The 13,147-nt window shown below is 41.4% G+C and overlaps 1 protein-coding gene across 1 annotated transcript in view; it reads left to right on the top strand.

Annotated features, from left to right (window-relative positions):
- chrna8 (cholinergic receptor, nicotinic, alpha 8) overlaps positions 1-13,147 on the top strand; it is a 220,670-nt gene that overhangs the window by 164,233 nt on the left and 43,290 nt on the right. Inside the window, exon 8 of the mRNA XM_078394919.1 lies at positions 2,696-2,782. Coding sequence (XP_078251045.1) covers positions 2,696-2,782 — 87 coding nt within the window. The remainder of the gene's footprint in view (positions 1-2,695; positions 2,783-13,147) is intronic.

Below are 13,147 nucleotides of genomic sequence, written 5' to 3'. Positions count from 1 at the left end.
CTCTTGAATGCATTCAGAGAATTGGCCTCCACTGCCTTCTGAGGCAGAGAATTCCACAGATTCACAACTCTCTGACTGAAAAAGTTTTTCCTCATCTCAGTTCTAAATGGCCTACCCCTTATTCTTAAACTGTGGCCCCTTGTTCTGGACTCCCCCAACATTGGGAACATGTTTCCTGCCTCTAACATGTCCAACCCCTTAATAAACTTATACATTTCGATAAGATCTCCTCTCATCCTTCTAAATTCCAGTGTATACTTCGTACTTGTTCAATCCTTTCTGTATTCAATTCACATATTAAACAAAGGTAGATTATATTAGTTGTTCTGTTTGGGATTCCAACTATTTTATGATTTAATTCAGTAGAGCAGTATTTGTGTTGTAGCTTTTGTGCACAGTAGACTCAATGATGTAATTCTGCTCTTATGTTTTACGGCATTACTAACATTCAGGAAGTCTACTCAATGTACAAACTTCCTGCAATTACTTGGTGTGTGCTTCCTGTAACTCCTGCCCCTTGCACTTTGTTAATATGGTGTCCTAGTGGCTCGATCCAAAGCATTACCTATTCCTTTTCTCCAGAGAAGCTGCCTAACCCGCTGAGTTACTCCAGCATTTTGTGCCTATGTTCGGTGTAAACCAGTATCTGCAGTTCCTGCTTACGTATAATATGATGTACATTGGGAATGTACAGCAGTGCCCTTGTATGAATTGCTGTAAGTAACTTCACAACGCAATGCAGTGACTCGAGGGCAAGTGAGATTATGCTCCTTGGAGCAGAAGAAGGTCATGAAGGTTGAAAATTATGAGAGGTGATAATAAGCAGAGTGAAACCATCTCCTGCACAGGAGGTAGGCAATTAGAACTAATGGACTAAACAAATAGATAGAAAATAATAAAACAATTACACAGCAGGCTTTGAGCTGGTTGCATTATATGAACATGCAGTGGAATCAGATTCAAGACAAACTTTCCATAGACAGTAGACACATAGGAACACCACCAACTGTGCAGATTATATTGGAACTGAGCAACAAGTGTTGCCCTGGCTGCCTGTTGCCACATTTCAAACAGCATAAATATTTGTGGGGAAGAAAATAGCAGGGTAGTGGGGAAAGATCAGGGACCTTGGGCTAACTAGTTTAAAGGAGATAAGACTTTCCTTTGCCTTCCATCACAGTGAGGGTGTGCCTGGAGCAATCACTGTGATGGCTGTTTGTGTTAAATTGTAATTGTGTGTCTTGTGTTCTTTATTGTTTACTGCCGGACCCTGACGTGAGAGGACGCTGGTGCTATTTGTTCGCCGCTTCTCCGTTAGGACAAATCTTTTGTTTGTTTGTTTGTTTTTATGTCCTGACTGTTTTGTAAAGCGTCTGAGTATTTTGAAAAGCGCTATTTAAAATAAATGTTTATTATTATTATTATTATAAAGATATAATGGACAAAATAGCTTTATTTTCTGCTCTATCATTCTCTCGTTCTAAACGGTCCAACACACTAGAATATTTAAAAATAAAAGGATCAGAGTAAACCATTTGATGTTTGGACTACCATTTATAAGACTAAACTTCACTGAGGAGTTGAGGCTCAACTTCCTGCCTGAATCCAACCAATTTTAACCACCTTTGGACCAAAATACTATCTGTTTCTGTCTTCAATATACTAATTATTCTACTTCCATAGCTCTCTGTGACAGAAAATTACCAAGATTACTGATTCAAAGCACTCCGTGTGAAGAAAATCTGCCTCATCCCAGTCCAAAGTGGGTCACCTCTTATCCTGAAACTACACCCTAGGTTCTAGATTCCTTCTCAAGGGAAAACAAAACATTCTCCATACCCTATTAAACCTTTTAATGTCTTATATGTTTCAGGAAGATCACATTTCAATCTTCCAAACTCCCAACCTTGCTCAACCTTTCCTCAGAGAACTATCAGGAAAAGTCAGAACACACCATTCTGCTTTAGTTAAACATTTTGTTCAAGATGGCCGCGCCGTTGTGTTTGGCTGCCTGCCACTGTATGTTTCTTTTTTTTTTTCCTAATCAGATGTGCAGCACTTTGGTCAACGTGGGTTGTTTTTAAATGTGCTATACAAATAAAATTGACTTGACTTGACTTGACAATGGAAATGGAATTCCGGTGATGTGTAACTGCTAATCCAATCTTAATTATTTCCTATTCAGTGGCCAGAATGATAATTCTCGCCAAAGAATTACCTTGAACTGAACAGCAGACTTCTCTTCCCTTATCCACTCTGTCCTACAGTTTTCAATGTTGACTTTTGAGCTGGAGTCTACACAGTTCAAGGAGTGAAATTGAATGTGTATGGAGTATAAACATGGTTCCAGGATCAGTTCATGGATGCACATTGAGATTACATTATGGCAGTTGAGGCAAAACCTGGTTTGTATCATTTGGTAGAGAGTTGGCCTAACTTGGTTCTCCCAGAGAAGACCAACGCCAGTCCAGAAATATCACATACAAAACACTAGTAGCCTGGAAGTACTGAAGTCCTGTGCCCCGTTGAAAAGTTCTCAGATTACATTGACCCGAGTCGATTTGGCATAAAAGTATAACCAAATAAGTTTTTGGTTCAGTTGTTATTTTAATCAAACACTGCTAATGCTAGGTTTTGGAGTGTAATGTGTAACTTTCGTACCTTGTGCTATTTTATCTCTTTCAATCTCTTACAGGGATCACTGTGCTGTTGTCCCTAACTGTATTCATGCTGCTAGTGGCTGAGATAATGCCAGCAACTTCTGACTCAGTCCCATTGATTGGTAAGTGGGCCCTCACTTATGTCTAGTGGAATTTGTGCATTTGATATAATAGACTGCATGTGTAGTTGAAAATTGTGACTCACCAATGCCCTGATAAAGGAAGATAGTCCCTGTACATAATTTATGGCTAAATAAAGAGCATGCGTGAAATTCCAGGGATTGTGCGCCCATGGGAAAATGTTTGAGCAGGATCTTTGTCTTCTGAAGCTAATGTTCATCTGTCAAGATTGCCAGCATTTTGAAAGCCAGAGTTACCCATAAAACAAATCATCACAATAAGTAGTGGAAGTTTAAAATAAATAACATGAAAATAATCTGAGGTTGGATTAGAAATCAAATCGCAGTGAATGTAAAAGCGTTCCAAAACAGATACACAAAAGAGCGGTTCCTAAGAAACTTGTAATGATTATTTTCGTTGCATATCTCATCAATGGTAAAAATAGATCTGTGTGTGTTTGTGTGTGTGTGTGTGTTTACATGTATGTCTGGGTACTTGTGAGTGAGCGGGTGACAGAACAAGGACGTAGGTAGGGAGATGCATCATAGCATCTGAGAGTTTTAAATTTGCTGATATGAAACTACAATTCCCAGGGTACATCTTGTCACATATGAGCAGATAAAATGTACATAGTTCAGGCAGTGTGGAAAAGAATTTAAAATATACTGATTAATTCATTAAATACGCAGATAATTGTCCTTTGAGCCTGCGCTATTCAATAGGATCATTGTTGATCAAAAAGTCAGTCGTAAAACATAGAAACAGGTCACAATAGACAATAGACAATAGGTGCAGGAGTAGGCCATTTGGCCCTTCGAGCCAGCACCGCCATTCAATGAGATCATGGCTGATCATTCTCAATCAGTACCCCGTTCCTGCCTTCTCCCCATACCCCCTGACTCTGCTATCCTTAAGAGCTCTATCTAGCTCTCTCTTGAATGCATTAAGATAATTGGCCTCCACTTCCTTCTGAGGCAGAGAATTCCACAGATTCACCACTCTCTGACTGAAAAAGTTTTTCCTCATCTCAGTTCTAAATGGCCTACCTCTTATTCTTAAACTGTCCCTCTCTTCCCCTCCTCCTTCCCAGATCTCCCTCTATCTTCCTGTCTCCACCTATATCCTTCCTTTGTCCCGCCCCCCTGACATCAGTCTGAAGAATGCACCAGAAGGCACCACAAAATGCTGGATCAACTCAGCAGGTCAGGCAGCATCCAGGAGGGTCACCCATTCCCTCTCTCCTGGATGCTGCCTGACTTGCTGAGTTGCTCCAGCATTTTGTGGTACCTTTGATCAGTGCCAGCACCTGCAGTTATTTTCCTACCACAACCAGAGAACAGTCCTGAACGTCCATCTACCTCATTGGTGACCCTCAGACTATCCTTGATCGGACTCTGCTGGCTTTACCTTGCACTAAACATTATTCCCTTATCATATATCTAGACACTATAAATGGCTTGATTGTATCATGTATTGTCTTTCCACTGACTGGATAGCACGCAACAAAAACCTTTCACTGCACCTGCAATAAACTAAACTGAAACCGAAATCATGGTTATATATGAAGAAAGGTGGAGGTCCTAGCATTTATTTCAAGAGGGCCTGTATACAAAAATAGAGATGTAATGTTGAGGCTCTAAGGCGCTGGTAAAGCCGCATTTGAAATATTGTGATCAATTTTGGTCACCATATCTGAGGAAGGATGTGCTGGTCCATAGAAGGTTTACAAGAATGATCCCAGGGATGAGTAGGTTAACCTATGATGAGTGTCCATTGGCACTGGGCCTGTACTCGCTGGCATTTAGATGAATGAGGAGGGACCACATTGAAACATACAGAATAGTGAAAGGCTTGGATAAAGCAGATGTGAAGAGGATGTTTCCATTAATGGGAGAATCTAGAACTAGAGGTCATAGCCTAAGAATTAAAGGATATTTGTTTAGAAAGGAGCTGAGGAGAAATTCTTTAGTCAGAGGATGGTGAATCTGTGGGATTCTTTGCCACAGAAGGCTGTAGAGTCCGTCAGTGGATATGTTTAAGGCAGAGATGGATAGATAGATTCTTGATTAGTACAGGAGGTTATGGGGAGAAGGCAGAAGATTGGGGTTAGGAGGGAGAAATAGATCAGTCATGATTGAATGTCGGAGTAGACTTGATGGGCTGAATGGCCTAATTCTACTATTTCTTATGACCTAGCATTGATGCCCGGAACTCCACTGTAGATGTCCCGCCAGTAGCTCATTTTGCTGCAGCATCTTTTGTTCCATGCTTTTAATCACAACATCAACGTTATTACATGTATGTCTTACTGTACGTCTTTCTAAATCCACATTTATAGTGTTAACCATATTTCCTTATCAACTTCCTCTGTTATACATCAAAACCACTATCAGTTTGGATGGAAATGATGCCTTTAACAAATCCACATTGGTGTCTATAATCTATCCACAGTCATTCAATTGACTGATAATTCTGACTCTGATAATTGCTTCTTGAACTTTCCCCACAACCAGGGTTAAACTAACTTATTGGATTTAAATCAATGTGATTTTTAAAACAAGAGTGCAACATTGCCTGTAATCTACAGATTTTGAAAGATTGCATTCAAGGCCACTGTAATTGTCTCCCTTGCTTCTCTCGGCCACATGGGATGCATTCCATCTTAATCTTTCTAATACCCCCACTTGTTCAAATTTTATCCAATCCAGAGTCCGAACATCAAGGAATTTATTTTCACCTGAGAGTTGTATTGGTTCTGGAACTCATTGCCTGTGGTAATGACAATTTCACCAATCCCAGATAAAAGATATTTGCAGAGCTATGATCTTTAGGGTTAAGGTGGACCTGACCTGTAAAGCTCCTCTTTAACCAACATAGATGTGATCAACCATGTGGCCTCCTCATACCTTTACTTCAATTCCCAACAATCGCATCCTCTCCAAAAGCTATTTCTTTCCCAATGTTTGGGTGAACTGTACGATTGAACATTTTGGAAATTAAAAAGTGTGCCATTTAGTCCTGCTTTCCTGCATTTTTGTGGGCAGGCTACAGCTCCCAGGCCACCAACACTGACACGATTGTGTCCCTTGAAAATCGTAAGGGATGGTGACTGCAGAATTTGTACTTAAGCCTCTGGGGTGAAACATCTGATCGAAAGCAAGATGGACATGAACTGAGTCGTAAGGAGCAAAGAGGTCCTTCTACAGTTGTACCGGGCCCTGGTGAGACCGCACCTGGAGTACTGTGTGCAGTTTTGGTCTCCAAATTTGAGGAAGGATATTCTTGCTATGGAGGGCGTGCAGCGTAGGTTCACTAGGTTGATTCCCGGAATGGCGGGACTGTCGTATGTTGAAAGGCTGGAGCGATTGGGCTTGTATACACTGGAATTTAGAAGGATGAGGGGGGATCTTATTGAAACATATAAGATAATTAGGGGATTGGACACATTAGAGGCAGGAAACATGTTCCCAATGTTGGGGGAGTCCAGAACAAGGGGCCACAGTTTAAGAATAAGGGGTAGGCCATTTAGAACGGAGATGAGGAAGAACTTTTTCAGTCAGAGAGTGGTGAAGGTGTGGAATTCTCTGCCTCAGAAGGCAGTGGAGGCCAGTTCGTTGGATGCTTTCAAGAGAGAGCTGGATAGAGCTCTTAAGGATAGCGGAGTGAGGGGGTATGGGGAGAAGGCAGGAACGGGGTACTGATTGAGAGTGATCAGCCATGATCGCATTGAATGGCGGTGCTGGCTCGAAGGGCTGAATGGCCTACTCCTGCACCTATTGTCTATTGTCTATTGTCTATTGTAACTGAGCTATTATCTTTTGGACATTATTATTTCAAATGTCATTTGTGAAATCTGTGTTTTGCGAGACTGCACTTAATTTCTGTTCATTGCCAGATACATTTATTTCAATTAAATTACTGCATTTTAACAATGAGCAAACTACTCGTGTGTTTCGTCTGCAGCAGGATTTGAAATCAAACTTCAATGAATTTGAAGTTTGATTCAATCTATGTTAGGGGAAAAAGGATTTACAATTGTTTCGTTTTTTTTCATGAATCGTTGTTCGAAAACACTGGAAGCAAAAAGAATTAACATTTCAGATCAAAGATTACATTGATAACTGGGAATAAGAAAACACGTTTATTTTAACTTGCAGATAGGGTGGGGGAAGAGATGGCTGGGGAAAAGGGAATATTTCTGATCAGGTGAGATCTGTGTTGCTATGGTAATATGTTTTTAATGAAGTGATTTGCTTGAGGGATTAATGAGGGAGATTGGAGAGAGTAAAGATGAACAAGCTAAAACATACAGAGCTCAGGAAAATGCTCAGCAGGTCAGGCTATGCTAGTGGAAAGAGAAAGTGAGTCAATATTACAGATGAATGACCTTCAGCAGAACTGGCCATTTCATACGTAAATAGCAAAAGTGTGTTATTTGAAGCCATTGAATTCAACATTGAGTCCAGAGAACTACTCAGATGGAGAGAGAATCTATACAAGAAGAAATCACAAGAAAATTGGAGCAGGAGTAGGCCATCAGACCCCTCAAGCCTGATCCACCATTCGGTATGATCACAGTCAATCTATGTTGGCCTCAACTGTCAGTTCCAATTATCCCTCTAGAGGGGAATATAAAGGTAGTGAAATGCTGTGTTGGATAAAATGCCTGTCTGGTCAGGCCATGCTATGACTTTTTTATATGCACAGATCAATCCACTTCTTGAAGCATAGTCAATTTCATAATGTGGGAAATGTGGCAGACAGCCATAAAACACTTATGATTATGCCTAGATAGTCTGTTTGCGACATTGATTGAATAGCAGGCTGTTTGATTAATGGAATTCTACAGCACTGGGGTTAACAATCTATTCTGTCTCCATTTCAAAATAAATTCACAGGATCACAGGATCTTTTACATTCATTTGAAAGGTCAGGTGGCATTCAAAAGATAGATGCCATCCAAAAGCTGATACCACTAAAAGCAAAATGCTCCATTGGCACGGCACTGGTTTGTTAGCCCCAATTCTTTGTTTAAGTCCCTATCTTGGAATTTAAACCCACAACTTTCAATTGAGGCACAGTTGCCAATATGATTTGTGGAATGGGAGATCTATTAATTAATAAAATAACACGAAAGATTCAGCGTGAAAACTTGGCCTATGCTTGAAATGTGTAATATAATTTCAAAACTTGGCACACAAGCTCCCCAATTAAGTAAAAACAACTGGAATTTATTGAGGGAAGCTTCCAGGAACTGAAGCTGAGAGGGGATAAGAGCATCAGACAGTTTTTAAGAAACTCAATTAAACTCAGTTTACAATTGTTTTCAGTAATATCGAGAGGTTGTTAGGCTATATTTGAATCCTTTTATCAGTGTACCTTTTGAAATTGTTTCAGCATTTAATTGAATTCAGGATTAACCCAATTATGTTGACCAAGACAATAAAAACTTGCATTTACATAGTGCCTTCAATGTGCCAAAAATATGACAAGGCATTTAAGAGGAGCATTTATTTAATCAATATTTGACACTAAAGATTTGTTTGCACTGGAAAAGAGCATGAGTTGGGAAACAACCAGCTGTTGATGGTAGTCCAATGATAATTAAGGAAGAAGTAGGAATTGAAAGAGTGCATAATTCTCAGTTTATAAGAAGATTGCAAAGCTGGGGGTGGGGGTATGAGGTGATGGAAGATTGAGAGCACTGATGAGAAATTTAAAATCGAGGCAGTGCTGCTCCAGAATTCAGTGTAGGTCAAGAGGGCACAGCAATAGTGCGTGTGCATGACTTGGCATGAGTTAAGCAGGGCATGAGCAGCAGTGGTTCTATTCAATTACTTTCTGTACATCCTTATAAAATGTAATAGATAAAATGGTTGGATATTGTGCAGAGCCCTTGTAGTCCATATAGCCCTTAACCTCAACCCCCATAGTCTCTCTGTGAGCATTAAAGTGATGTGTTGATATTTTTTACATTCATTGAACAAGAAAGTTTAAAATGTTCACTGAGCTAGAAAACACGTATCACAGATGAAATATGCACACAGCTCAGAACACCTAATCCAACCATTAGTTGGGGTCTGTTTATGCACTGATTGATGACACAGTCATACAATGATTATACAATCAGTCAACCTGAAACGTCACCCATTCCTTCTCTCCTAGATGCTGCCTGACCTGCTGAGTTACTCCAGCATTTTGTGATTTGTACCAGCATCTGCAGCTATTTTCCTGCACAGTCAATTTTCATCTTCAGTTCAGCTGTTGCATAGTCTTTACAGCATTTGGAACAGATTTCTGAAACTTGAAAAGATTCTCCTGCAGTATATTTGCCCAGCACATGAAATAATGGCAATTAAAATATAGTCATATGCACTTCATATTCAGGGTCCAGTAACACCATTTCTGTTTATTTTATCTAATTCTAAGCATATTGCGGACACAGGTAAGAAGATTGTGGGCTTCAGAAATATTTTAAGGGGGTTAACTAGGTCTTGTGACATGTTTAAAGGTCAGAGAAGAAATTGCCACTGGTGTGAGCACAAGTAGGAAGATCATAGGACCAAATTGTGAGGGTGGAAGAGGGGAAAAGGGTAGAAAAATCATGTGGCTCGGGTCCTCAGGATTGCTGAGCCTAGATAGGAATATTACAGGCCTGAGAGAATTATCGGCAAATAGAAAAGTCACAAGATTCGGAAATTTGATTGAGAGGTCGGGCAGGAGAATCTCAGTTCTCATGAGTATTATTGCCAGGTCAGAAGCACTGCCAGGCTGTTTAGGAGCCAGGCTAGTAGGTGTGGGTTTGGATAAAGGTTGGGAGTGCACTTGGTGGTTTCAAGAATCGAAGCAGTTTTTTTACAGTAAATACTTCCCAATTTTATGAAAGTGGGATTTGGGTTTCCTCGGAGGGTATGAGCATTGGTGATAAACATCCTAGGGCCATTCAAAGTGAAACATTAGCAGGTTGCTAACATAATGAATATTGGTTTAAGACTTGGATAAAGGGCACCCTTTGCTTGCTATTTACCAGGGAACGTGGTATAATTTACATCGGAAATGTAGCATGCATGCATTGTCATGAAGCTTCAGTTCCCAAGAGGCAGCTTGGTCTAATATTGCCACCAAAGCCTTTAAAACAAAAACAAATATTCAAACTCCAATTTTCTTTGATCAGAGGGTAGATGGAGATGGAGAAATAAATTGAAACTGTAAGAGTAAATCTCCCAATCCCAGACTTCTAAGGAGTGGTTTGTATGAAAAATAATAAGAGAATGTACTAGAATGCACTAGAATGAACTGAAGAATAAGTTCCATGTTCACATCATCCCACCTCTGGTATCATCCCACCAGCTTTAAGCACTGTTTCCATAGAGAAGATGGGACCAGGGGATTTTCCCTCATGGAATAAAATGGGCTGCTTTAGTTGAATCCTTCCTGGAGTTTCCTTTGGAAGTGCCAGTCTGTGGACAGTTGGCTACAGGAGAGGGGGGGGGGGGGGGGAAGGAAGTATGTATTAAAATGCCAAACATCGATCATGTGCATATTTATCTGTAAAGATTTACCATCGATGAATTGTACTTTAAAAAATTTGACAGTACAAAATTACCCCTTCTTACAAATGTCATCTGCAGGTAACACTGGATCTGGTGATATTAAATTATTTAAGAAGGGATTTTCAGGAATTTCCATTTAGTAAGTGATAACAGATAAAGAACAACGAAGGTACACTATTTTGACCAATTCATATGCTAAAAGATAATTAAGGAACGCACTTGAAACCATTTGAAGCAAATCACATTTTTCCTTGTCACTTGCAGAAACACAAGAGCATTTTTACAAACAGTAAGATCACATAAATGACAATTACATTCCATAGGACCCGAGTAAATAATTGTAGGAAAGAAATGCAATTAAAGAAAAAAAGTGAGGATGAGAGCTACCATGTTTCTGTTCAAAAGAGCTGCAAGGGGTTGAACAGTTTCCCATTTCTTGATTAATCTTTTTCTATTGGCCTTAGAGATTTGATGGAACCTTTCACTGGCAGAATAAGGTAACAGCAAAAAACCACTGAGGTATTTAATGTAATTGGTTTCATGGTAATTCGATAAATTTCAGGAGAGGCAATTGAAGGACACAGTGGGAAGTAGATATATAAGTCTAATTCAGTCTCTTTTCTGCCAAGAGAAAGAGAATTTGGAGGACTGTTAATCGATTTATCCAATGTTCTTAATGAACTGGAATAAGAGGATTAGTAATCACAGGTCCATTACAATGTGAGAATAAATAGTTAACCTGGAAGGGAAGAGGAATATGGGTGATCACATTACAATTTACAATATTCTTATGAAGTTGGTAGGGTCAGTATTAAGTTGGTGTTTCGTATGGCTGGTGATTATAGAGGAAAGAGTCACTGATTCAAAGTAAGAGATTGGCCTTTCAGGACTGAGATAAGTGGGAAATGAAGCCCACTGCAAGTTTTCCCACCCAGCTTAAACGCATTCCTTCATTTCACTGGCATATTTCAATGAGGGTAGTGAATCCTGGGAATTCAACCTAAAGGATTATAAACAATAGACAATAGACAATTGGTGCAGGAGTAGGCCATTCGGCCCTTCGAGCCAGAACTGCCATTCAATGTGATCATGACTGATCATTCACAATTAATATCCTGTTCCTGCCCTCTCCCCCTACCCCTTGTCTCCGCTATCATTAAGAGCACTCTCCAACTCTCTCTTGAAAGCATTCAGAGAATTGGCCTCCACTGCCTTCTGAGGCAGAGAATTCCACAGATTTACTGAGTGAAAAAGTTTTTTCTCATCTGCATTCTAAATGGCCTACCACTTATTCTTAAACTGTGGCCCCTGGTTCTGGACTCCCCCAACGTGTCTAATCCCTTAATAATCTTATGTTTCAATAAGATCCCCTCTCATCCTTCTAAATTCCAGTGTATACAAGCCCTGTCTCTCCAGTCTTTCAACATATGACAGTCCCGCCATTCCGGGAATTAACCTCGTGAACCTACATAGGTTGTGGAGTCTCAGTCACTGAGCATGTTCGAGAAAGGGCTTGATAGGTTCTTAGGTATCAAGTACCTGTTCCGGACATACACCGGCCCCATCCCCGAACTCTACCTCCGCTACATCGACGACTGCATTGGTGCTACCTCTTGTACCCATGCAGAACTCACTGACTTCATACACTTCACTTCCAATTTCCATCCTGCCCTTAAATATACCTGGACTATCTCTGACATCTCCCTCCCGTTTCTGGACCTCACCATCTTCATCACAGGAGACAGACTAGTGACGGACATTTACTATAAACCCACTGACTTGCACAGCTATCTGGACTACACTTCTTCCCACCCGGTCCCCTGCAAAACGTCTATCCCCCTACTCCCAATTCCTCCGTCTACGCCGCATCTGCGCCCAGGATGAGGTGTTTCACACTAGGGCGTCAGAGATGTCCTCATTCTTCAGGAAACGGGGCTTCCCCTCCTCCATTATAGATGAGGCACTCACTAGGGTCTCTTCTACATCCCGCAGCTCCGCTCTTGCTCCCCCTCCCCCCACTCGCAACAAGGACAAAATTCCCCTCGTTCTCACCTTCCACCCCACCAGCCAGCGGATCCAACAAATCATCCGCCAACATTTCCGTCACCAACAACGGGACCCCACCACTGGCCATATCTTCCCATCCCCTCCCATCTCTGCGTTCCGCAGAGACCGTTCCCTCCGTAACTCCCTGGTCCACTCGTCCCTTTCTACCAAAACCACCCCATCCCCGGGCACTTTCCCCTGCAACCGCACGAGATGCAACACCTGTCCCTTTACCTCCCCCCTCAGCTCCATCCAAGGACCTAAACAGTCTTTCCAGGTGAGACAAAGGTTCACCTGCACCTCCTCCAACCTCATCTATTGCATCCGCTGCTCTAGATGTCAACTTATTTACATTGGTGAAACCAAGTGCAGGCTCGGCAATCGTTTCGCTCAACACCTGCGCTCGGTCCACATTGACCAAACTGATCTCCCGGTGGCCGAGCACTTCAACTCCCCCTCCCATTCCCAGTCTGACCTTTCTGTCATGGGCCTCCTCCAGTGCCATAGTGAGGCCCACCGGAAATTAGAGGAACAGCAGCTCATATTTCGCCTGGGCAGCTTGCAGCCCAGTGGTATGAACATCGACTTCTCCAACTTTAGATAGTTCCTCTGTCCCTCCTTCCCAGATCTCCCTCTATATTCCTGTCTCCACCTATATCCTTCCTTTGTCCCGCCCCTCTGACATCAGTCTGAAGAAGGGTCTCGACCTGAAACGTCACCCATTCCTTCTCTCCCGAGATGCTGCCTGACCTGCTGAGTTACTCCAGC

Source organism: Rhinoraja longicauda, chromosome 3 (genome assembly GCF_053455715.1).
Source record: "Rhinoraja longicauda isolate Sanriku21f chromosome 3, sRhiLon1.1, whole genome shotgun sequence".
NCBI classification, from domain to species: Eukaryota; Metazoa; Chordata; class Chondrichthyes; order Rajiformes; family Arhynchobatidae; genus Rhinoraja; species Rhinoraja longicauda.
This window is presented reverse-complemented; position numbering and strand designations above follow the sequence as displayed.